This window comes from Melanerpes formicivorus, unplaced genomic scaffold (genome assembly GCF_026170545.1).
Source record: "Melanerpes formicivorus ecotype bairdi unplaced genomic scaffold, bMelFor1.0.p_v2 SCAF_26, whole genome shotgun sequence".
In the NCBI taxonomy this organism is placed as follows: domain Eukaryota; kingdom Metazoa; phylum Chordata; class Aves; order Piciformes; family Picidae; genus Melanerpes; species Melanerpes formicivorus.
In genome coordinates, this window is record NW_027142378.1 from 2,531,498 (window position 1) to 2,554,274 (window position 22,777).

General features: G+C 48.8%; 2 protein-coding genes across 4 annotated transcripts in view; both read left to right on the top strand.

Moving 5' to 3' along the window:
• Positions 1-5,320, top strand: part of FAM135A (family with sequence similarity 135 member A) — a 110,826-nt gene extending 105,506 nt beyond the window's left edge. For all 3 annotated transcript variants that reach the window (XM_068153442.1, XM_068153443.1, XM_068153444.1), the window contains 3 exons: positions 472-582; positions 3,131-3,244; positions 4,639-5,320. In XM_068153442.1, coding sequence (XP_068009543.1) covers positions 472-582; positions 3,131-3,244; positions 4,639-4,844 — 431 coding nt within the window. In that variant the 3' untranslated portion in view covers positions 4,845-5,320. The remainder of the gene's footprint in view (positions 1-471; positions 583-3,130; positions 3,245-4,638) is intronic.
• Positions 5,321-8,539: 3,219 nt separating this feature from the next.
• SDHAF4 (succinate dehydrogenase complex assembly factor 4) lies at positions 8,540-18,490 on the top strand. The gene is made up of 3 exons (XM_068153737.1): positions 8,540-8,635; positions 14,009-14,161; positions 18,302-18,490. Exons 1-3 carry the CDS (start codon positions 8,596-8,598, stop codon positions 18,409-18,411), a joined length of 303 nt encoding a protein of 100 aa, XP_068009838.1. The 5' UTR covers positions 8,540-8,595; the 3' UTR covers positions 18,412-18,490.
• Positions 18,491-22,777: the final 4,287 nt, after the last annotated feature.

Genomic DNA, 22,777 nt, shown 5'->3' on the forward strand with positions numbered 1-22,777 from the left:
AGACCTCATTGCCCTCTACAACTACCTGAAAGGTGGTTGTAGCCAGGAAGGGGTTGGTCTCTTCTCCCAGGCAACCAGCACCAGAACAAGAGGACACAGTCTCAAGCTGTGCCAGGGGAGGTTTAGACTTGAGGTGAGGAGGAAGTTCTTCACCGAGCGAGTCGTTCGTCATTGGAATGTGCTGCCCAGGGAGGTGGTGGAGTCACCGTCCCTGGAGATGTTCAAGAGGAGATTGGACGTGGCACTTGGTGCCATGGTCTAGTCATGGGGTCTGTGTTGATAGGTTGGACTCGATGATCCTCGAGGTCCTTTCCAACCTAAGTTATACTGTGATACTGTGATAAAATGATTACAATAGAGTTTGTGTGTTGCCTTGTGGCTAAGTGTGTGAACTCTGCATGTTAGCCTCAGATGTAATGAGTTTTCATCTTTTATTGTGGCCCTTGACTGATGTTGTACCTAACAATGCAGGACTGTGGTTTATGCAGAAATGGAAGAAGTCTGGGTCTTTATTGCAGCTGACCTGTCGAGACCACTCGGATCCACGCCAAACCTTCCTCTACAAACTCAGTAAAAAAGCAGGTAAGCTGCGGGGGATCCTTGCCTGGGGGATACTGTGCCTGGGAGTCCTGTGTCCAGTTCTGGGCCCCTCAGTTTAGGAAGGAGGTTGACTTGCTGGAGCATGTCCACAGAAGGGCAACAAAGTTGATGAGGGGCTTGGAACACAAGCCCTATGAGGAGAGGCTGAGGGAGCTGGGGTTGCTTAGCCTGGAGAAGGGGAGACTCAGGGGAGACCTTATTGCTTTCTACAACTACCTTAAGGGGGGGTTGTAGACAGGCAGAGGTTGGTCTCTTCTCCCAGGCAACCAGTACCAGAACAAGAGGACACAGTCTTAGGCTGTGCCAGGGGAGGTTTAGGCTGGAATTTAGGAGGAAATTTTACACAGAGAGAGTGATTGCATATTGGAATGGGCTGCCTGAGGAGGTGGTGGGGTCACCATCACTGGAGGTGTTCAGGAGGAGACTTGACAGGGTGCTTGGTGCCATGGGTTAGTTGATTAGATGGCGTTGGATGATAGGTTGGACACGATGATCTTGAAGGTCTCTTCCTACCTGGTTTATTCTATTCTATCTCCAGAGATGAGGCCTCAACCACCTCCTTGGGCAGCCTGTTCCAGTGTTCCACCACACTCATGGTGCAGAACTTGTTCCTAACATCCAATCTGAATCTGCTCTGCTCTCATTTCAAGCCATTGCCTCTTGTCCTATCCCTGCAAGGACATCCTCCACTAGATCAGGCTGCCCAGAGCCCTGTTGAGCCTCACCTTGAATATCTGCATGGATGGGGCCCCATTTCTCTGCAGTATTTCTGTAATTCTCAGAAAAGACTAAGTTAATTCTGCAATTGATGAACTTAACAGTTACAGGATCTGAGCATGAATCCTGGGAAATGAAAAGTCAGGCTTGCTGCACCAGTGCCAAACTCATTAGCAGCAGTGCAGAGCTGGATCAGATGTAGCAAGGAGATGATGCAAGAACACTTTAGGACATGGTTTAATGGCCATGGTGGTGTTAGGTCAGTGATTGGACTTGAGGATCTTTAGAGGTCTTTTCCAACCACAACAGTGCTGTGGGAGGTTCCCACAGAGCCTTTCAGGCTGCTTTTCAGTACAGCTCTACCTTTACTTACCCCTGAACTGTTGGAGCACTCTCTGGCTTTGCAGAGCAGTTGCCTTTGTATTTGCCTGTCCATGGCTACCACACTCAGAAGGAGCTGTTCCAAGGCTCCCATTGGATTTGGTCTGAATCAGATGTGCAGCACCAGGAATCTGATGAAGCTTTTTAGAGAAAACCTAACAACTAAATGTCTTAAGGACTGTAATTCCCTCATGGCTGCAATCTGTGTTTAAGTATAAAGGTTTAATGATTGTTAGGGAGTTGGGTAGACCCAGCAGTTGTCCTTGAGCTGGGCAAACCTTACAGTGAAGCAGTACTGACAGAGGCACCTACACTAGGCAGGCTCTGCCATGTGCTTGGTGATGCTAGAGTGATGGTGATGAATCCTGATGCAGCTGTGGTGGTGACTGAAATATCAGTGAAGACAAGGCACCAGCCACCTTGAGGTTTCTTTGAGCAATGTGGAGGCTTTACTGCCTTCTGCCAGACCAGACCAAATCACTCCTCCTAAGAATCAAGAGGAAGGGCTTGGAGTGATAGGACAAGGGGAAATGGATTGAAGCTGGAAGAGGGCAGATTGAGACTGGAGATTAGGAAGAAATTCTTGCAGTGAGGGTAGTGAGACACTGGAACAGGTTGCCCAGGGAGGTTGTGGATGCTTCCTCCCTGGAGGTGTTGGATGAGGCCTTGAGCAACCTGGGCTGGTGGAAGGTGTCCCTGCCCATGGCAGAGGGGTTGGAACTGGATGATCCTTAAGGTCCCTTCCAACCCAAACCATTCCATGAACCTGTGAAATGGGAAGCATCACAACTGGGTCATGTCTCTGTATCACAATATGTGCAGAGGAAAGGAAGCAAACATTTTGTTACTCTCTACCTCTAATTAATGCACTTGGGAGGCTTTTTTGCCTTTTAGTCCAACATCCTGTAATAACTAGGTGCCAAATTTCAGTTGTAAAATGATTAATGATGCTAATATCTACAATAACACAACAGACACTGATTCTATTTCTGTGCAGTTATATTGCTATATAATTACATTTCTATATTAGTTATATTTATATATTCATTATCCTTCTATATTATGTTGATGTTAAGGCAACCACCAACAGAACAAGAGGACACAGCCTCAAGGCACACCAGGGGAGGTTTAGGCTGGATGTTAGGAAGGAGCTCTGCACAGGAAGAGAGATTGGCCATTGGAATGTGCTGCCCAGGGAGGTGGTGGAGTCTCCATCACTGGAGGTGTTTAGGAAGAGCCTGGATGAGGCCCTTGGTGCTATGGTTTAGTTGATGGTGTTGGGTGATAGGTTGGACTTGCTGATCTCGAAGGTCTTTTCCAACCTGGTTAATTCTATTCTATTCTATATGAATCATATTAGAATATGTTAATCATTTGGTATTAATTGTTGTGGGATTTGCTCTCAGGGGTACCTTCTTCTCTTTTCCTGTAGGTCTTCATTACTTCAAGAACATTGTGTTAGTTGGATCTCTGCAGGATCGTTACGTCCCTTATCACTCAGCTCGCATTGAGATGTGTAAAACAGCTTTAAAGGATAAACAATCAGGTAATCAATCATAGAATGGCTTAGACTGGAAGGGACCTCAGAGATGATCTACTCCAACCTCCCCACCATGGGCCAGGGACACCCCTCAACTGGACTTAGCTTCTCAAGGCCTATCTAACCTGGCTTTGAACACCCCCAGGGAGGAGGTATCCACAGCCTCTCTGGGCAACGTGTTGCAGAGTCTCACTAACTTCTTCCTCATCTTCAGTCTAACCCTGTTCTCCCTCAGCTTCAAACCATTCCCCCTTGTCCTGCTGCTAGACACCCTCATGAGAAATCCGTCTCCAGCCTTCCCCTGGAAAGGAAACAGAGCACTCAGGTGAAACCTCCAAGGTCTCACATGGATCTCATGGAATTTTGGGTGCTTAACTGAGGCATCTCTATGACATATTGAGACCCTGGGTTTACTTTATGATAATGCCACAGGGGCAAAGGGAATCCTATGGGAATGCTGTGAACAGTAAGACATCAAGAGCCTGGCACTTCCATCCTGACACCCACCCCTCAGATACTGATAGACATTGATCAGATCCCCTCTCAGCCTTCTCCCCTCCAGACTAAACAACCCCAGGTCTCTCAGCCTTTCTTTATAGCAGAGATGACTGAGTCCCTTCATCATCCTCATAGCCTCCGTTGGGCTCTCACCAGCAGATCCCTGTCTGCAGCACAATTCATTCCAGCCTTACAAAGAAACAGCTTTTACATAGTCTGATAAGTGAACACCAACGAGCACATCCTGATTACAAATGTACAAACTCTAGAATGCGTTCCTTGAAATCATTTTCCCCCCATTTCTGGGCAAATCAAGCTTCCTGCATATTCTGTCTGCCCAGAATAGCATCACAGCACCTCTCTCATCTCTCTGGGATCACAGAATGATTGTTAGTTAGTTAGACCTCCAGAGATTGAGTCCGAGCCTTCTGCCAAAAGCAGAATCCCCTAGGGTAATCTGCACAGGAATGCATCCAGGTGGGTCTTGAAAGTCTCCAGAGAAAGAGGCTCCACAACCTCTCTGGGCAGCCTGCTCCAGGGCTCTGTCACCCTCACTGTACAGAAGATTCTTCTCATGTTGAGGTGAAACCTTCTTTATTCAAGCTTGAACCTGTTGTTCTTTCTTATTACTGTGCACCACCAAAAAGAGCTTGGCGCCCTCACTTGACACCCACCCCTCAGCTATTGATAGACATGGGTCAGCTATTGATAGACATGGGTCAGCTATTGATAAACATGGGTCAGATCCCCTCTCAGCCTTCTCTTCTCCAGGCTAAACAGCCCCAGGGCTCTCAGTCTCCCTTCGTAGGGCAGGTGCTCAGTCCTTTTGAGCTGAAGGTCCAGTAAGTGTTATTTGTGCCTTGGGAATTCATACACTCCAACTTCCCTTTTTCCTCCTCCAGGACCAATTTATGCTGAAATGATCCAGAACCTGCTGCTGCCAGTTCTGCAGAACAAGGACTGTACCTTGGTTCGCTACAACGTGATCAACGCCCTGCCCAACACGGCGGACTCTCTGATCGGCAGAGCCGCGCACATCGCTGTCCTGGATTCAGAGATCTTCTTGGAGAAGTTCTTTCTCGTTGCTGCCCTCAAATATTTTCAGTAGAAGAAGACAAACAAAACAAACAAAAAAAAAAAGGCATTGTGTAAGCAACTTGGTTTTATTACCTCATTAACAGATGAAACAAACAACGTGTGGTATTCAAAGTCTAGCTGCAGCTGTATTTTAAGAGATATTTATACTTTTTATATGGGAGATAATTTATATCATCCACACTTAGGGCTTTTTAACATCAACTTTTACTTTCTAGGTTAATGTGGCTGTGCAATATTTTAATTTTTTTTTTTTTTTAATGGTTATGTTTTGTTCTTTTTACTTTTCTATTATTTTTGGGTTTCTTTCCTTAATTTTGGGTACCTGCATCGATTTGGAGATTGGGAGCGCGGTGGCCGGGGGGTGGGGTTTGGGTTGGTTGGTTTGATTTCCCCGGCTCTTAGGGCGACCAGAGGTCAAATGTTCCTTGGTTCCGTTTCTCCAAGAGGCTTCAGAGGTGGAAATAAATCAGAAATTTCAAATTCCAAGGAGGTCTTAAGCGTTCATTTGTCGTATGTGAGCACTGTGGGAAGTTGCAACTGGAAACACGAGGAGCTGCTAAAATCCTGGAGGTCTGAGAATTGCTTTGATCCCTGGGTCTGCCAAGACTTCGCCACAGCTTAGCAGCTTCCTACCAAGTCCTTCTCCTCATTGGTAAACAGTAACCTGTGGGAGTAGATGTTTTTTCTACTGATCTCAGAGCCCTGGTAGTTTACACGCTGAGTTTTCTTACTGGAACACTTTAGTTACCAGAAGCAAACGGCAACTAAGGATCTTTGAATGTTCAATGATAGCTGCCTTCCAGTCGCTGAGGTCTGCAGACGGCTCCTTCCTCTGCCCGTTCTCCAGCTCAACCTGGACAGTTCTACACAGACTTCCTTCTCTTCTGCATCGAAGAAGTAAACGGTAGAAATTCCTGCAATACTTTTATGAACTCTCAGCAGCAGTTTTTAAACCTTGTTCTGATGTTTTCTGGAGTACAAAGCGTTGTAAATACAACCCAAGAACCGGGACAATGTTGTAAACTTTCCCTGTCTAGGGACACAGACAGGATGGTTTGGATAGACAGGAATGTCCAAGGTCTGCTGACTTTCTACTGGTGCTGCACAGCATTAAAGTTGGGGTTCTCCTTCCTTCCCTTTTCCCTGTCGGGGAGGGGGGAAGAGGGAGTTGTGCATTCACTAATTGCTTGGGGTGGGGTTTTTTTTTTGCCAGCTTAGAGATCTGTTGTACAATGCATGTTTCTTTTTAGCCTGGTGTTACTGCATCTGCTGTTAATAAAATGAACAAACGGCTTTAATGGAAGCAATTAAAGGCAGCAAAACCTTCTGCTAATTACCAAAATACTGGGGAGGTTTGGTTTGCTGGTGGTGGTGGTGGTTGGGGTGGGGTTTTTTTTGTGTATATAATTAATAACTTTGTATTATTTGAAATGAACAGAGCAATAAGAGTTTATAATGAAGTGATTTTCATTTTCTCTTGTGTAATACAATCTTTGTCCTATTATTCTTGTCTTCCTCCTGCTCAGAGGAGCAGCTACAGCTTGGCGATGGAGGCTGTAGCCAGGTGGGGGTTGGTCTCTTCTCCCAGGCAAGCAGCACCAGAACAAGAGGACACAGTCTCAAGCTGTGCCAGGGGAGGTTTAGGCTGGAGGTTAGGAAGAAGTTCTATACAGAGAGAGTGATTGCCCATTGGGATGTGCTGCCCAGGGAGGTGGTGGAGTCACCATCATTGGAGGTGTTCAAGAGGATACTTGATAGGGTGTTTGGTTGCATGATTTAGTTGTTTAGGTGTTGTTGGATGATAGGTTGGACACGATGATCTTGAAGGTCTCTTCCAACCTGGTCTGCGCTATGCTATGCTATGCTCACCAGAACAAGAGGACACATTCTCAAGTTGTGCCAGGGGTAGTTTAGGCTGGAGGTGAGGAGAAAGTTCTGCACAGAAAGAGTAATTGGCCATTGGGATGTGCTGCCCAGGGAGGTGGTGGAGTCACCATCCCTGGAGGTGTTCAAGAGGGAATTGGAAGTGGCACTTGGTGCCATGGTTTAGTTCTCAGGAGGTGTTAGGTATTAGGTAATAGGTTGGACTTGATGACCTCTGAGGTCTTTTCCAGCCTTACTGATTTGGGAGATGGATTTTGCATTTTTACAGCTGTACATTAAATTAGGGGGGGCAGGGGGAAGGGAAGTTTTTGAAGACCCACAACTCATTTTGAGGTAGAAGAGTTCCTGATTAATTTGACCCTGCTATTTCATCATTACCATTTGAGACTGCACTTCAGAGGGATTGTTGATGGGCTCTGGATGAAGTTGTGGAGGAGCTGGGCTTACCATGACTTGGTGTCTGCAGATGGCTGGGTGTAAGTATTTTGAAGGTAAGTATTTCATGATCATTTTTACTGTATTTAGAATTTAGAATAAACCAAACCAGGTTGGAAGAGACCTTCAAGATCATTGTGCCCAACCCATCAACCAATCCAACCCACCCAAACAGCTAACCCATGGCACCAAGCACCCCAGCAAGTCTCCTCCTGAACACCTCCAGTGATGGTGACTCCACCACCTCCTTGGGCAGCCCATTCCAATGGGCAATCACTCTCTCTGTATAGAACTTCTTCCTAACATCCAACCTGAACCTCCCCTGGTGCAGCCTGAGACTGTGTCCTCTTGTTCTGGTGCTGGCTGCCTGCCTGGGAGAAGAGACCAACCTCCGCCTGTCTACAACCTCCCTTGATAAGGGATAAGATCTGTGAGGCTTTTCTTCCTGCTGCTTTGGGGCAGAAGAGGTTTTTCTTCCTTTTCCTTGCATAAACCACCACTATTCCTCTTTATCCTCTCAGATCCAGAGGGCCAGCATCTTGCTGTTAGAAGTGGGGGGAAAAAAATAATCCCATTAGTTTAGCTCTTTTACTGTTCAATTAACCTTGTCCTAAAAAGCTGAGTGGGGAAATGTCCCATAGAAGGCAGTCAGTTAATCACTTTCTGTGTGTAGGCACTGCCAGGTGCAGTGCAATAAATCTACTCAGTAGAAATGGGTAGATTCAGATTGGATGTTAGGAGGAAGTTCTTCCCCATGAGGGTGGTGAGAGACTGGCACAGGGTGCCCAGGGAGGTGGTGGAAGCCTCATCCCTGGAGGCGTTTGCAGCCAGGCTGGATGTGGCTGTTGAGCAACCTGCTGTAGTGTGAGGTGTCCCTGCCCATGGCAGGGGGGTTGGAAGTGGAACTGGTTGAGGTCCCTTGCAACCCTGATAGTTCTGTGATTCTAATAAAGCCAGGGGAGCACTGCTGGTGCGAATTCAGCCATGGAGATGAGTTCAGCTGTGAACGCAAAATGCCGCTTTAGACTCCCTTCTCTACTGAGCTACAATCCTCTCCTGCAGTTGGGTGTTTGTGGGCAGGATGGTTTAGATTCTGATTTGTGGAAGGAGGGGAAGTGGGGAAAGCGAAAGCAAACGAAGGCAAAAAGCAAACGCTGCCCACATTCAAAACATGAAGTGGAGCTAATTGACGTGGAGCGCCACTCCGAGAGCCAGGGCAGGTTCCTTATAGCTACCGGGAAGTGTAAGGCAGCCTTGAGCTGCTGCGGACACAGCGGTGCGGCCGCAGCCGCTGCCTGGCCGGGAGCCGCCTTTCCCGCCTCTGCCCTTCCGCGAGCGCGGCCGCTCTCGACGGCGGAGGCGCTCGCCCCGCCCCTGCCCCCCCGCCTCCGCCATTTGCGGCTGCGCCCCAGGCCCTTCATGCCTCTCGGGTCGGCGCGGCCATGGCTCTGCGGCTGCTGCTCGGAGCGCCCGGGGCAGCGAGTAAGGCGGGCGGGGAGCGGGAGGGGCCTGGCTTTGCGGTCGGAGGGGTTCCTCAGTTTCTCCTCCCCCTTTGCTCAGGGCGGGAGCGGCGGCTGCCGGCGCTGTGGGGTTGCTGGAGGGCGCTTAAGATGGCGGCGGGCGAGCGGGCGGGCACGCGCCAGCCGCGCGCTGAGCTGCGCTGCTCCAGCCCGAGGCGTCTCCTGGGGGCGGGGGGAGGGCCCCGGCTGTGTTCTCCCTGCCCCCCGCCCCCGCCTGCCTCTGCCGCTGACCCCTGGCTCTTCGGCCTGGTGCTGTTCCCTTTCGAGATACTCGTGGTCTTCCTGATTCTGCAGACTGGCTGCTGTTAAACCGTACTGTTTCTTCCAGACGTCCTGCAGTGTTGTCCATCAGCGTTCCCTGATGTCAATATTCTGTACATGAGTGCTTTTCTAGATACTAATGTTTTTTCCTGATGCTGCAAACTTCTTGCTAGCAAGCCTCGCTACTGACTCCAGGAGTGCTGGAACGTTACATACTTTCTGATATCAATACTCTCCATGTTGGTATTTTTCTTGGTATTGATATTTTTTCCTGATACTGCAAACTTCTGTTACTAAACCTGACTATGGCTATCAGAAGTGCTGGAATGCTGGCCACAGCAACCCCACACAGTGCTACAGGCTGGGGTCAGAGTGGCTGAGAGCAGCCAGGCAGAAAGGGACCTGGGGGTGCTGGTTGACAGCAGCTGAACATGAGCCAGCAGTGTGCCCAGGTGGCCAAGAAGGCCAATGGCATCCTAGCCTGCATCAGGAACAGTGTGGCCAGCAGGAGCAGGGAGGTCATTCTGCCCTGTGCTCAGCACTGGTTAGGCCACACCTTGAGTCCTGTGTCCAGTTCTGGGCCCTCAGTTTAGGAAAGATGTTGAGAGGCTTGAAGGTGTCCAGAGAAGGGCAAGAAAGCTGGGGAGGGGTCTGGAGCACAGCCCTGTGAGGAGAGGCTGAGGGAGCTGGGGTTGCTTAGCCTGGAGAAGAGGAGGCTCAGGGGAGACCTTCTTGCTCTCTCCAACTCCCTGAAGGGAGGCTGTAGCCAGGTAGGGGTTGGTCTCTTCTCCCAGGCAAGCAGCACCAGACAAAGAGGACACAGTCTCAAGATGTGCCGGGGAGGTTTAGCCTGGATGTTAGGAAGAAGCTCTTCATAGAGAGATTGGCCATTGAGATGTGCTGCCCAGGGAGGTGGTGGTGTCACCATCCCTGGAGGTGTTTAGGAAGAGACTGAATGTGGTGCTTGGTGCCATGGTTTAGTTGATTAGATGGTGTTGGGTGAGAGGTTGGACTCTGTAATTTCAAAGGTCTCTTCCAGCCTGGTTCGGTTCTATTCCTATTCTATTTCTATTCTATTCTATTCTATTCTATGTTAATATTTCCTGCTATTAATATTTTGGATACTAATATTTTTCCTGAGCCTGCAAGCTTATTGCTATCAAACCTTAACCACTGATTCCAGAAATCCTGGGATAATGTATGTTGCTATTTTCTAATATTAATATTCTAGACATTAATATTTTCTAAGTATGATTTTTTTTTCCCTGATGTTGCAGACCTTCCACTACCCAACCTCACTGTGGATTCCAAAAGTTCTGGAATATTGGATGCTAATATTTCCTGTTATTAATATTGTAGATATCCCTTATTTTCTAGGCGATATCTTTTCTGGCACTGCAGACCTGCTGCTGTCAAACCTCATTATTGATTCCAGAGGAATACTCTATCTGAATGCTTTTCCTGACAGTAATACTCTCTATATTAATATTTTCCAGTTATTAACATTTTTTTCTGCTGCTGCAGACTTGCTGTCAAGCCTCACTCCTTTCCAGAAGTTTTCTTTCTTTACTGTTCCTGTTCTGTTTCTTCTCTATGAGGAAATTCTGGTGGTTTGCTTATAGGAGAGCTGAGGCTGGAGGACAAATAAAGTTAGCCTGCATATCATAGTATCAGTCAGGCTTGGAAGGAACCACAAGGATCATCTAGTTCCAACCCTCCTGCCATGGGCAGGGACACCCCACACTAGATCAGGCTGGCCAGAGCATCATCCAGCCTGGGCTTAAACACCTCCAGGGACAGGGCCTCGACCACCTCCCTGGACAACCCATTCCAGGGCTTCACCACTCTCATGGGGAAGAACTTCCTCCTCACCTCCAGCCTGAATCTCCCCACCTCCAGCTTCATTCCACTCCCCCTAGTCCTATCACTCCCTGAGATCCTGAGAAGTCCTTCCCCAGCCTTCCTGTAGACCCCCTTCAGATACTGGAAGATATCTTGGATAGATATCTTGGTCTGTGAACCACTGCAGGAGACTTGGCTGTTGTGGATCTTGGCTGTGCAGCAGCTGTAGCAGCTTGGAATTTTCCTCTCCTTTCAAAATCCAGCTGCAGAGTTAACAAACTGGATGACTTTGTCACTTCTCATAAAGGCTGAGGGAGCCCAAGATTGGTTTGTAGAATGTGGTTTACTGATAGCTGTTCATCTCATCTTCTTCAGGGGTGCTTAAGGTTGAACTGTGGCCAGCTCTGTATGAAGAAGACAAGATCTTGTCTTGGTCAATAAGTTCAAGTGTTGCAAACAGGGAAATGGACATTGCTTTTGCTGACTGAGATAATCAATTTCCTATCAGTGCCTTAATCTGACTTCTACTTGAACTTGGGTTTCAGCTTGGATGTAATTTTTTGGCTACTCTTCCAGCTTGCTGAATGTCAAGATGCTTGGCAGGAGTAGAGAGATCCAAGGCATGCAGAAGGATGAGATTCTTCACTGCTGATGCTCCCTTGTGGTGTGCTCAAAGCCAAAACAAAACACCCAAATGATTCCTTCGGGCTGTTGGCAACATCTGGCAGGCATCACACAGTAGATGTAGCTGGAAGGTTTAATGTTAAGGTTGTGGTAGTTCAGAATACATGAAGATGCTGGTTCTGGGAATACAGCTGGATTGTTGGCTGGTGAGTCAAACCCATGCTGCTTGAGAAGGTGTCCTGATGCTCTTCAGCAAGGTGCAGTAATGGTTCTTCTGTGTGCCTTGCAGCCAGGTAGGTACAGAGAGGATTTGTGGCTGACTCTTCCTCCTTCAGGAAAGTCAGAGCTGCATAAGGCACGTGTCTCCACAGCTGAAATGCTTGTAGAGGGCACTTTATGAGCACTGTGGGCATTTTAACCAGCTGCAGCACTATCAGGCATTTAGAGAACCCTCCTAAGGAGCTTTTGACTTGTTTATGACTCTGGAATTGCAGCCTGATGTCTCTGCACTTCCATCTTTCAACTACTTGAAAGAACTTGAGCATGGATATTAGTAGGCTTTCCTGCATGGAGGCCTACATTTGCATTAAAACAAAGTGTTAGTAGGGCTTTAAAGGGAAAAAAACCCCGAAGTTTATGCTTTTAATTCAAGCTGAAGCATGTCTAGAGAAGGGCCATGAGGATGATCAGAGGGCTGAGCTGCACCGCTGTGAGGAGAGGCTGAGAGAGTTGGGGCTGTTCAGTTTGGAGAAGAGAAGGCTCCAAGGAGACCTTCTTGTGGCCTCCCAGTATCTGAAGGGGGCTACAAGAAAGCTGGGGAGGGACTGTTTAGGATGTCAGGGAGTGACAGGACTGGGGGGAATGGATCCAAGCTAGAGGAGGGTAGATTCAGATTGGATGCTAGGAAGAAGTTGTTCCCCATGAGGGTGGTGAGACACTGGCACAGGTTGCCCAGGGAGGTGGTGGAAGCCTCATCCCTGGAGGTGTTTGCTTCCAGGCTGGAGGTGGCTGTGAGCAACCTGCTGTAGTGTGAGGTGTCCCTGGCCATGGCAGGGGGTTTGGAACTGGCTGATCCTTGAGGTCCCTTCCAACCCTGACAATTCTGTGGCTCTGTGATTTGCATGCAGTTATACACTTGAACTTAGAATGTGCTCAAAGTTTGTCCTGCTGTCTGAATTCCTTTCCCTTCACGAGGGAAACCCAGGTATTCTCTACCAGCATTCTGGAAAAAACTGTCACTAAGGGAACAATGTTGGGTTTTTGATAAAAACTCTTTGCTCTTTTTGGGGTTTTGGTTTGGTTTGGTTTTTTTTTCCCCTTTTTCTTTTTTCTGACTCAAAAGCTGCTGGAAATGAGCCAAGAGCTGGAAAACAGCAGGCTTCTTGGGGGAGGTTAGGACTTTTCTCTGGGAAAACAGAATGTCCCAGGCTGTGCTAGCATGATTACTGTCCAGAGTCCCAAATACAAGGAGATAACAGTGAAATTGAGTCACAGAATCACCAAGGTTGGAAGAGACCTCAAAGATCATCCAGTCCAACCTGGCACCACAGACCTCATGGCTAAACCATGGCGCCAAGTGCCACATCCAATTCCCTCTTGAACACCTTCAGGGATGGTGACTCCACCACCTCCCTGGGCAGCACATTCCAATGACCAATCTCTCTTTCTGAGAAGAATTTCTTCCTAACATCCAGGCTAAACCTCCCCTGGCACAGCTTGAGACTGTGTCCTCTTGTTCTGGTGCTGCTTGCCTGGGAGAAGAGACCAACCCCCACCTGGCTGCAACCTCCCTTCAGGTAGTTGTAGAGAGAAGAAGGTCTCCCCTGAGCCTTTTCTTCTGCAGGCTAAGCAACCCCAGCTCCCTCAGCCTCTCCTCCCAGGGCTGTGCTCAAGGCCTCTCCCCAGCCTCGTTGCCCTTCTCTGGGCACATTCAAGAGTCTCAATGTCCTTCTTAAACTGAGGGGCCCAGAACTGGACACAGGACTCAAGGTGTGGCCTAACCAATACAGAGTACAGGGCACAATGACCTCCCTGCTCCTGCTGGCCACACTATTCCTAATGCAGGCCAGGATGCCATTGGCCTTCTTGGCCACCTGGGCACACTGCTGGCTCATGTTTAGGTGGCTGTCAATCAGCACCCCCAGGTCCCTCTCTGTTTGGCTGCTCTCCAGCCACTCTGACCCCAGCCTGTAGCACTGCATGGGGTTGTTGTGGCCAAAGTGCAGCACCTGGACTTGTTGAATGCCATCCTGTTGGACTCTGCCCATCTGTCCAGTCGGTCGAGGTCCCTCTGCAGAGCCTTTCTACCCTCTAACTGACTAACATCTGCCCCTAACTTGGTGTCATCTGCAAATTAAAATACACTGTTTATGTGAACTGAGTTACACAACTAACACTTTTTCCTTTTGCCTGCATATGTTTCCAGGGCCAAAAATAGCTGTGCTGATTCCTTAAGTGTTTGTGAGCTGAATGTTTAACCACTATTTGGAATCTCTTGTCTTGTCCTCTGCTGTCTGAAGTGAGGGGTTTCCAGAGGTGCTCTGAGCAGTCACAGAGCTACTTGGTGTTAAGCTCTCACATGTATGCTGCACCTCTGTTTGTCTGACAGGGGCATCGCTGCTTGGCAGCTCTCTGAGGAGCAGCAGCTCTAAGGCAGGAGGCAGACCTGAACCCGCTAAGCAGCCGCTCAGGAAGCCGAAGCACCCAGTGGGACGATTTGATGAGCCAGAGGAGTCCAGTTTAGAGAGGGAACCCCTGGAAAGTAAGTCATGGTCAAAGCTGCAAGCCATGTTTTGAAGGCAAGACTTAGAGCTGGAGGGCTGATCTCAGTTTGAGAGAAGGGGGCGGGCATTCAGCACTGCTCAGCTTCACTTCCAAGGCTTCAGGGCTCTCATGAAAATGGCAGGGCAGGGGGCACAAGCTGGAGCCAATGGCATAGGAGGGGAAAAGTCTTCAGAACCAAGCTGGTCAAGCACTGTTAACAAGTCACCTGAGGAATCTGTGCCCCCTCTTCTCTTGGAGACAGTAACATTTTCCTGTGTGTCCTGAGCTAATCCCAGCCTTGCTTTGAGCGGTTTTGGGGCCAGATCTCTGCCAGAAACCATTGCCTGACTCAGAAATGTCACTGCTACTGGCCTGTCCTGCAGCTGTAAGTGATGGGCATAAACTCCTGAGGACAGCAGCTAATTTTACTGTTAGCCTGCTGTCCTGGCCTGTTCTCTTTCTGACTCATGCTCTGTTCCATGCTTAGCCTTTCTCCTAGCCTTGCAGTGTTGTTTTGAAAAGCAACAACAGATATTGAATTTGCTGAGCCCCTCTGGGCTGGGGCCCAGGAAGACCCTAACAAACTGCTCTTTGTGTTGCTGTCCTTTGCCCTTAGTGGGGCTGCATTTAGAGAAGCTGATGAGGGATCAGTCCTGGGACTTGTCTTGTTCAACATCTTTGTGGGTGACATGGACAGTGGCATTGAGTGCACCCTCAGCAAGTTTGCTGATGACACCAAGCTGTGTGGTGCAGCAGACAGCTGGAGGGAAGGGAGGCCATCCAGAGGGACCTGGACAGGCTGGAGAGGTGGGCACAAGCCAACCTCATGAAGTTCAAGAAGAGCAAGGGCAGGGTCCTGCATCTGGGTGGAGGCAATCCCAGGCACAAATCCAGGCTGAGCAGTGACTGGCTGGAGAGTAGCCCTGAGGAGAGAGACTTGGGGGTGCTGGTGGACAAAAAGCTCAACATGCGCTCTCAATGTGCACTTGCAGCCCGCAAAGCCAATCAGATCCTGGGCTGCATCAGGAGAAGTGTGGCCAGCAGGTCGAGGGAGGTGATCCTCCCTCTGCTCAGCCCTGGTGAGACCCCACCTGGAGTACTGCCTCCAGTTCTGGAGCCCCTAGTACAAGAGGGATGTGGAGGTGCTGGAAGGTGTCCAGAGAAGGGCCACAAGGATGATCAGAGGGCTGGAGCACCTCTCCTGTGAGGACAGACTGAAGGAGTTGGGGCTGTTCAGTCTGCAGAAGAGAAGGCTCCGAGGTGACCTCTTTGTGGCCTTCCAGTATCTGAAGGGGGCCTACAGGAAGGCTGGGGAGGGACTGCTCAGGATCTCAGGTAGTGATAGAACTAGGGGGAATGGAATGAAGCTGGAGGTGGGGAGATTCAGGCTGGAGGTGAGGAGGAAGTTCTTCCCCATGAGAGTGGTGAAGCCCTGGAATAGGTTGTCCAGGGAGGTGGTTGAGGCCCCGTCCCTGGAGGTGTTTAAGCCCAGGCTGGACAAGGCTCTGGCCAGCCTGATCTAGTGTGGGGTGTCCCTGCCCATGGCAGGGGGGTTGGCACTAGATGATCCTTGTGGTCCCTTCCAGCCCTGTATGATACTATGATTGAGGCACATGCATCACTGCTGAAGTCACTAAAAACATGTTGTGTTTTGTTTTCTTAAGAGAACAACAGAACTTCTTTCTTACATTTAATGACCCATCTCAAAGTTCTAGTTACCTTGCTCACCAAGGTGTGATGCTCTGCTGCTGTTCACCACTTGTGATAACCCCTTTCTATTAATTTCAAGGTGCCTAGGACAAGCTTTTTTTAATAGACCAGTGGATTGCTACAAATATGCAGGTGACAAAAACCACTGAGAAATTGCAGTATCATCTCTGGAAATGTTTGCAGGCAGTCTCAGATTGTGACTCACTTGAGAACTGACTCAGAGTTGGAGTTATTGTGCAAGCAGCTATTTAATTCTTGGCCTTTTAGTCCCAGGAACAGAAATGCCCTCACTGCTTGGTCTTGAAATAAATGCTTAATGATCATCTTTTGCCTTTTTTTGTTGAGGTGTTCTGCATTTAGATCAATTCTCAAGGTTTCTTTAGGCTTTAAATTTAGCTGCACCTGGATGTTTTTGAGTCCTAACACCAGCAGTGGTTTGTTAGGAGTGCTGACTGCCTGTTGTGTAATTAGGAAAGGAGAGTTTCCATCTGGCTGTTGGAATTCCCACAGCTGTGTAGCTATCCTGAGGAATCTTTGCTTCTGCATCCACTGTCAGTGCAGCAGCAGTGCCTGGAAGTTGGGGTGGTGACGACTACAGAGCAACAGGAGATGTATTTGTGCTTCTCATTCTGCCAGAGGTGCTCAGATGCTGTTCTGTCACTTCTTACTAGGGAGAAGAGGCCAACACCCACCTTGCTTCAGCCTCATTTCAGGGAGTTGTTGTGTAAGGTCTCCCCTCAGCCCCCTTTTCTCCAGACTAAAGAGCCCCAGTTCCCTCAGCTGCTCCTCACAAGACCTGTTCTCTAGATCCAGACTTAGTGAGCTTAGCTTAAGTTTTAGAGGGAAAAGAAAATACTCTACATTTAGCTATTTGGGATTCTTCTGTGACTGTAGTATCTAGTCTGGTGTTGATAGGATAGAATAGAATAGACCAGACCAGGTTGGAAGAGACCTTCAAGATCGTCATGTCCAACCTATCATCCAACACCACCTAATCAACTAACCCATGGCACCAAGCACCCTGTCAAGTCTCCTCCTGAACACCTCCAGGGATGGTGACTCCACCACCTCCCCGGGCAGCCCATTCCAATGGGCAGTCACTCTCTCTGTATAGAACTTCCTCCTAACCTCCAGCCTAAACCTCCCCTGGCACAGCTTGAGACTGTGTCCTCTTGTTCTGGTGCTGCTTGCCTGGGAGAAGAGACCAAGCTCTGCCTGTCTACAACCTCCCTTCAGGTAGTTGTAGACAGCAATAAGGTCACCCCTGAGTCTCCTCTTCTGCAGGCTAAGCAGCCCCAGCTCCCTCAGCCTCTCCTCATAGGGCTGTGTTCCAAACCCCTCCCCAGTTTTGTTGCCCTTCTCTGGACTCATTCCAGCAAGTCAACCTCCCTCCTAACCTGAGGGTCTCAGAACTGGACACAGGACTCGAGGTGTGGCCTAACCAGTGCAGTGTACAGGGGCAGAATGACCTCCCTGCTCCTGCTGGCCACACTCTTCCTGATGCAGGCCAGGATGCCATTGGCCCTCTTGGCTGCCTGGGCACATCAACATGCTTTCTTCTTCAGCATCCATGAAAATGTGATGTTTTAAACAGAAGAATCTTGACTAAAGTTCAAGCTAAATTTAAAGCCTGAATGCTTAAAATTAGATCCCCTGGGCAAGCACAGAAAAGTGACTTGGTGCTTCAGATGTAGGGAAGGTGCAGACAGCATACCTGAGGGACACAAGTTCTTGCTGTGAATCCATGAGAAACTGGGGGGCTTTAGTGCCTGTGGGCATGGAGTTCCTTTTTCTATTTGCATAACTGAATATGCTGATTAATGTTGCTGGCTGTAGTCAAATAAAGGAGGCTCTGAAATGACTTTTGCCTGACTGTGGGAAATGTTCAGCTCAAGGCTGCCCTTAAAAAAAAGAACAAACAAAGAGAATTGGGTTTGTATTTGGAAATGAACCTGAGAGTTAAACATGGCAGGCTGAGAGAGCTGGGGTTGTGCGGTTGGAAGGAGGCTCTGAGGAGACCTAATTGTGGCCTCCCAGTGTCTGAAGGGAGCTACACAAAAGCTGGGGAGGGACTTCTTAGGGTGTATGGGAGTGAGAGGACTGGGGGGAATGGAGCAAAACTAGAAGTGAGTAGATTTGGGTTAGTTGTTAGGAAGAAGTTCTTCCCCATGAGGGTGGTGAGACACTGGCACAGGTTGCCCAGGGAGGTGGTGGAAGCCTCATGCCTGGAGGTTTTTGCAGCCAGGCTGGATGTGGCTGTGAGCAACCTGCTGTAGTGTGAGGTGTCCCTGGCTGTGGCAGAGGGGTTGGAACTGGCTGAGCCTTGAGGTCCCTTCCAGCCCTGATAATTCTGTGGTTCTATGACACTGCCTTTGTCAGCCTTCTAATGTTGTGTGGGCATTCTGATGAACTTTCTCTGTTGTTTTAGAATTCCCTGATGGTATCAATCCTGTGACAAAAGAGAAGGGTGGACCAAAAGGCCCTGAACCTACGCGGTATGGAGACTGGGAGAGGAAAGGTCGCTGTATCGATTTTTAGTGTGTCAGTCTGTCTGTATTGCTGCTGTGATGTCTCTGCTTGCTGACCAATAAAATGTACAGAAAAGTCCCACCTTGGTTTGTCTGGAAGCTTCTCCTTTCTGTTATGCTTGTTGATGGGTTTTCTGAGGGATGTTGAGTAAAAACCACACTGCAATTCTCATGTTGGAGCTTAATGTCCTGTAGAACGTCTTCCCAAGGTCCAGTCTAAACCATTCTGCCTTGTCCTGTCTCTAGACACCCTTATGAAAAGTCACTCTCTAGCTTTTCTCTAGGCTCTCTTGCAGTATTAGAAGGATACTGCAAGGTCCCCCTGGAGATTTCTTCAGGCTGAACACCCCCAGCTCCCTCAGCTCATCCTCACAGCAGAGCTGCTTCAGCCCTTGGATCATCTTTGTGGACCTCCTCTGGACTCACTCCAACAGCTCTGTGTCCTTCCTTATGCTGGGGACACCAGAACTGGAGGCAGGATTGGAGGTGGTGGAAGGTTTGCAGTTCTTGAGTCTGAGTACTGTTCATCAGAAGCAGAGCCACTTCTGAGGAGATCAGTGCTTGGCTGGTCTTAGCACTAAGCACAGTGGCACCATCCCCTCCTCTGTTGTAGGAGGCTGGGGCTTCTGTCCTCTCTGTGGAGACAGAAACCCTATTTGTCTCTCAGACTGGTGTCTGTAAATGGTATGGTAGAAGCAGGGACTTCACTCCAGGTAGGTCAGTTGGTGATTGTAGGGGTGCTCTGTGTGTGGTTCTGAAGCACTGTTCATGCAGCCTAGCTCCTTTGATGCTCTTTGCATTGTCTTTTCCTTGAGAGATGAGATGCCTGTTTGAAATCTGGCTAAATGCTGCCCAGGGAACAAAAACTTTGCCTTCTGACACGTGGTTAAAGGCTCCTAAATGACAGTAGATAGCCTGATGTTGCAGGGCTGCAAACTAAATGTCAGTCAGACTGAACTCAGTTCTTCATTCAGGAATTTGCCTGGTTGTAAATGCTGTAGTAGGGTCTAAATCTACCACTTGTGTGGGTGCCTCTTAATACAATAAGCTGTCATTATTAGAACATGTGAGCATGGCCTTTGCTTCTCTGCAAGTTCTTTCTGAGTGCCTAGGCAAGTGGATCTGTAGTCTTCAACTGTAAATGTTTTCTTCATCCCTCCCTGGTGTCTTGCTGATTTTCCAGCCTCTCTTACTCTACACATTCCGACTTACCCATTTGTGATTCCTTTGAGCTGCTTTTGCTACAACACCACAGTGAGAATTGAAACTGAGGATGGATTGAAGCTTGAGGAGGGCAGATTGAGACTGGAGATTGGGAAGAAATTCTTTACAGTGAGGGTGGTGAGACACTGGAACAAGTTGCCCAGGGAGGTTGTGGGTACCCTGTCCCTGGAGGTGTTCATGGCCAGGCTGGATGAGGCCTTGGGCAACCTGGGCTGGTGGGAGGTGTCCCTGCCCATGGCAGGGGTGGGGAGTTGGAACTAGATGATCTTTAAAGTCCCTTCCAACCCAAACCATTCTATGAGCCTATGAACAGTTTACTGGAGAGCCCAGGGCTGTCTCCTGGTTTCTGGCCTCATTTATTTTTTCCTGTGTGGATGGTTTAGGGTTTTGCTGTTGTACCTGTATGGGAGTTGGCTGTACTTGATGAGCTGTTTTCATTACTTTTGCTCTATGTAAAAGCATGGCTTTGCCCAGCTTCACCTTCTGCATGATTTTATTAGAGCAGTAACAGTGTGTTACTCCTGATAGGAATGCTGGAACAGGGAGGTGGTTGAATCCCCATGGTTTAAAAGACACAGAAATGTGCTGCTGAGGGACATGGTTTAGCACCAGCCTTGGGGAGAGTTAAAGGAATGGTTGGACTTGATCCTAAAGCTCTTTTCCATCCAAAAGGTTTCTATCATAAACCTGTACAACCTTTCCAGAAGTCACTCAGTGTGCAGCCAGGGAGGGAGCTTCTGGCTTACTGGCACAGTAGGTATTTTATTGAGAGGGTATCATGCCGCTTGTGAGTGAGTCGCTGCAGCCATGCCCTGTGGAAGCACTGATTCTGTTCAGTTGCACCTTTACCAACCAAATACCTTCCCTGAAGAGCAAAAGGAGTTCTGCCAAATCTTGGTGTTCACAACAGCTGTTAGCCAGTGGTGATGACATTTTGACCCTTTGCTTTTCTGGAAGTTTCCCTTCTGCAGCATGGTTTGGCTATTGGCACTTGGTCTGCATTCATTCCTGGTTCATCCCAGTTTCCCTGCTGCAGCATGGATTGGGTATTGGCACTTGGTCTGCATTCATTCCTGGTCCATCCCAGTTTCCCTGCTGCAGCATGGATTGGGTATTGGCACTTGGTCTGCATTCATTCCTGGTTCATCCCAGTTTCCCTGCTGCAGCATGGTTTGGGTATTGGCACTTGGTCTGCATTCATTCCTGGTTCATCCCAGGTTTCCCTGCTGCAGCATGGTTTGGGTATTGGCACTTGGTCTGCATTCATTCCTGGTTCATCCCAGTTTCCCTGCTGCAGGGCAGCAGTTTGGTTTCTCAGGATAATTGACATTTTCAAGCTAGCTAAGGATCTGCTGGGTCAGCCATCTCTAAACTTGCTGCTTATTAAAATACTTCTGCTAAGGCTTTGCCTCTGCAGTTGGTAGTGGCTTGGAAAACACTCATCACACACCACCTTTTCAAACAGGAAGCAGAAATTTTAATTGGAAACTTCTGCCTTTTCTGCAGCATTATTAATAGGCTGAACATCTTAATTAGTGAAGAGACAGCAACACTACCACAGTTATTTGCTTCATCCTAAATCTTCCTCTCCTTACCCACGGCTTGCCACGTGAGCTCATTATCTTCTCCTACCAGGCTTTACCCTTCCCAGCACACATTACCTAGTGCCACTTCCTCACATTCCTCATTTTCAATTCTAATTGTCACCTTCAGCACAGACTGCAGCTGCAGTTCTCCCTGGCTGCAGAACTTCAAGGTTTGGCATGTAAAGAGCCAGCCTTGCTTTTCCAGGCTCTTAATTACCACCTGCCAAACCGCTGAGTATTTGCATCATGTGGTTAGGGAATGTGTCAGGAAGGGGTAAGAAACTGAACATGTGGGGTGAGGAGGAGGTTCTTCACCATGAGAGTGGTGAAGCCCTGGAATGGGTTGTCCAGGGGGGGTGGTTGAAGCCCTGTCCCTGGAGGTGTTTAAGCTCAGGCTGGATGAGGCTCTGGCCAGCCTGATCTAGTGTGGGGTGTCCCTGCCCATGGCAGGGGGGTTGGAACTAGATGATCCTTGTGGTCCCTTCCAACCCTGACTGATACTATGAAATAACAGGCAACAGCAGAAGAGTGGAGGCCAAAGGCCTTTGGATTGGTCTGGCAGTCTGGTGCTTGCCAAAATAAAAAGGAGAAGCTCTGGTAATAAGTCAAGAATGAGACCCTGTGGTGCTGCACCAGACTTGGTAGGGTTAGGTAACAGCTGGACTTGATCTTAGAGGTCTTTTCCAGCCAAACTGATTCTGTGAGTCTATGGTTCAGTGAAATCTCTTGTGGCACCTATCAGAAGTGATCATGGTTTGCATGCAGGAGCTGATGCAGTGATAGCATAGGGCATAAACCATCATTTCTGGTCTGTTTTCTTGCAGTGTCTGCAGTTAGGAAAGAAGCACTTCAGCACTTTTTTCCCTGCTGTCTTCCTGCTCTTCCCAAATGATTAATATGAGCAATTTACTGGGTTACAGCATTAGGGTAAAGTGATGGCTTGTGGCATAAGGCATTAGATGAGCCAGAGAAATGTTTTTATCAGAAATACTGATGGAATCTATTCTTGTAGGTCTGTGTTGGTGTAACAGTGTAAAGCAGCAAAGGTTGGAATCCATTTTCTGTTACATTCCTGTGAGACAAAGTAAAACATTTCAGCTTTTATAAGCAAATCCTTGCAGTGCTGCCGCACAAATCCAGGCTGGGCAAAGAGTGGCTCCAGAGCAGTCTGGAGGAGAAAGACCTGGGGGTGTCAGTTGGTGACAAACTCCCCAGGAGTCAGCAGTGGTCACTTGCAGCCCAGCAGTGGTCACTTGCAGCCCAGCAGGCAGCTGTGAGCTGGGCTGCATCCAGAGCAGGGAGAGCAGCAGCACAGGGAGGGGATTCTGCCCTTCTGCTCTGCTGAGACCCCCTGTGGAATACTGTGTCCAGTTCTGGTGCCACAGCACAAGAAGGACATCAAACTGTTGGAGCAGGTCCACAGAAGGACACACAGATGATCAGAGGGCTGGAGAAACTCTCCTATGGGGACAGGTTGAGAGAGCTGGGGCTGTTCAGCCTGGAGAAGAGAAGGTTCCATGGAGACCATAGAGCAGCTTTCCAGTCCTGAAGAGGACCTACAGGAAA